The 1,736-nt window shown below is 48.3% G+C and overlaps 1 protein-coding gene across 2 annotated transcripts in view; it reads right to left on the reverse strand.

Annotated features, from left to right (window-relative positions):
* Positions 1 to 787: 787 nt before the first annotated feature.
* The window catches only part of serinc5 (serine incorporator 5), an 18,410-nt gene continuing 17,461 nt past the window's right edge, over positions 788 to 1,736 (reverse strand). For both annotated transcript variants that reach the window (XM_083673175.1, XM_083673174.1), the window contains exons 11-12: positions 1,556 to 1,700; positions 788 to 1,281 (exon numbers count right to left, since the gene is read on the reverse strand). In XM_083673175.1, the coding sequence (XP_083529301.1) occupies positions 1,137 to 1,281; positions 1,556 to 1,700 (290 nt within the window). In that variant the 3' untranslated portion in view covers positions 788 to 1,136. The remainder of the gene's footprint in view (positions 1,282 to 1,555; positions 1,701 to 1,736) is intronic.

The following is a 1,736-nucleotide window of genomic DNA, read 5'->3' on the forward strand; positions in this document are numbered from 1 at the left end:
TCTGCTGGCATCACTCGGTGACCTCAGACAAGCTGAATTTGGAAAAAAACTCACGGCTGTACAAGAACGCCAGAGACTAGTGTGCAAACGAAGAACAAGTTACTAATAAAACCTGTGGCTCAAAAGGAGCAGCAACAGGATCTGTCCCGTCTACTGGTAATACCGCACATCTCCTCTAGGGGGCTTCACACAGACGAGCACCCAAGGGACAGGCAACACGAAACTGAAAAAACAACCAATGACAGCGCTTGTTTAATTGCATAGAAAAACGTCTTCTAGAAAATCTGCAATAGAACAAACAAAACCACATCCAGCTGATATGTGGGCCTGAGAGATGATTTCTACCAGGGCTGGGTTCACTTCTGTCACTGTTCAGTCGGCTGGGAATTTAACACAAACTCCAATTCACTGAAAAATCCCCGTTGAAAATAAATATTTCTCAATCAATCAATCTCGTACATTGTCTGAATAGAAGTAGAACTGAGCCCAACCCTGTACTTTACCTTCATGGTCCGACTGTACAGATTGGAGGTCTGTAACAACTCCGGCCCAAAGGGGCCAGAGGAAGATCATTGGAAACTGTAGCGGAACATGCAAACTACACATGTAAGCAGAACATGTACACAGGGTTGGACCTTCCTGGGAGTCAAGGGGTGCTGGGCACTGCCATCCGATGGAGGGCACCTCTATAGGCTTTAAAACTGCAGTAAGAGTTCCTCTCAACCCACTCCCCACTGTCTCACCAAAGGCTCCCCCGAGGGTCTGTGTGGAATCCCAACCCTTTAGGTAACAGAAACGACTCCATGAATCAATGGTAGAAAAAGAGACAGACATGACCTGCCTTCAAGGCATTAATAGCTTAAGCGATTATGTAACTGGTACAAAATTGTAATAAAAAAAAACAACAACACCAAAAACAAAAAGGCATTAAAAACTCCATGTAGACAGCTGAAGGTAGTGTCGGGCTGTGTTCCAGGGCCGGGGGACGTTGGTTGGTGGTCCGAGCGTTTGTAGTATATAAGACACACCATGTTGGAGAAGGGAGGGGGATGTTTGGTGGTCCCTAGGTGTGTGTGTGTGTGTGTGTGTGTGTGTGTGTGTGTGTGTGTGTGTGTGTGTGTGTGTGTGTCCGTGTCCTAGGCCTCGAAGCGTTTGGGGCAGACCATGGGGGCGACCAGGGTCCACATGTAGAGGATGAGACAGACCCAGCAGGACGCCATCTTGATCCAGAAGACCGACCAGCTCCCATCCAACAGCTTCTCTATCTTATGGTTGTCATAGCTACCAGACAGAGACAGACAGGGTGCATTAACACACTTACATACAGCGACATACAGTACAACAACTCATATGTCCTGAGATATCACAGGTACGGACATGCCCCCCTAAAACCCTGCTTCTTCTTACAGTGTGTGTGTGTGTGTGTGTGTGTGTGCACGTCAGTGTGTGTGTGGTGTGTGGGTGTGTGTGTCAGTGTGTGTGTGTGTGTGTGTGTGTGTGTGTGTGTGTGTGTGTGTGTGTGTGGTGTGTGTGTGTGTGGTGTGTGTGTACTTACTGGAACCAGTTGGTGACGGTCATCATGACGTAGAGAGAACCCAGGAAGAAGACGAAGTGGAAGTAGGCGTAGCTGTAGACGGTTCCCTCCCTCTCATCATACCACACGTCCTGACCCCCTCCCGTCTTCTCCTCGTCAACGTCCTCTGAAACACACAAGACCACATCACCACATCATACCA

This window comes from Argentina silus, assembly GCF_951799395.1.
Source record: "Argentina silus genome assembly, chromosome: 7".
In the NCBI taxonomy this organism is placed as follows: Eukaryota; Metazoa; Chordata; class Actinopteri; order Argentiniformes; family Argentinidae; genus Argentina; species Argentina silus.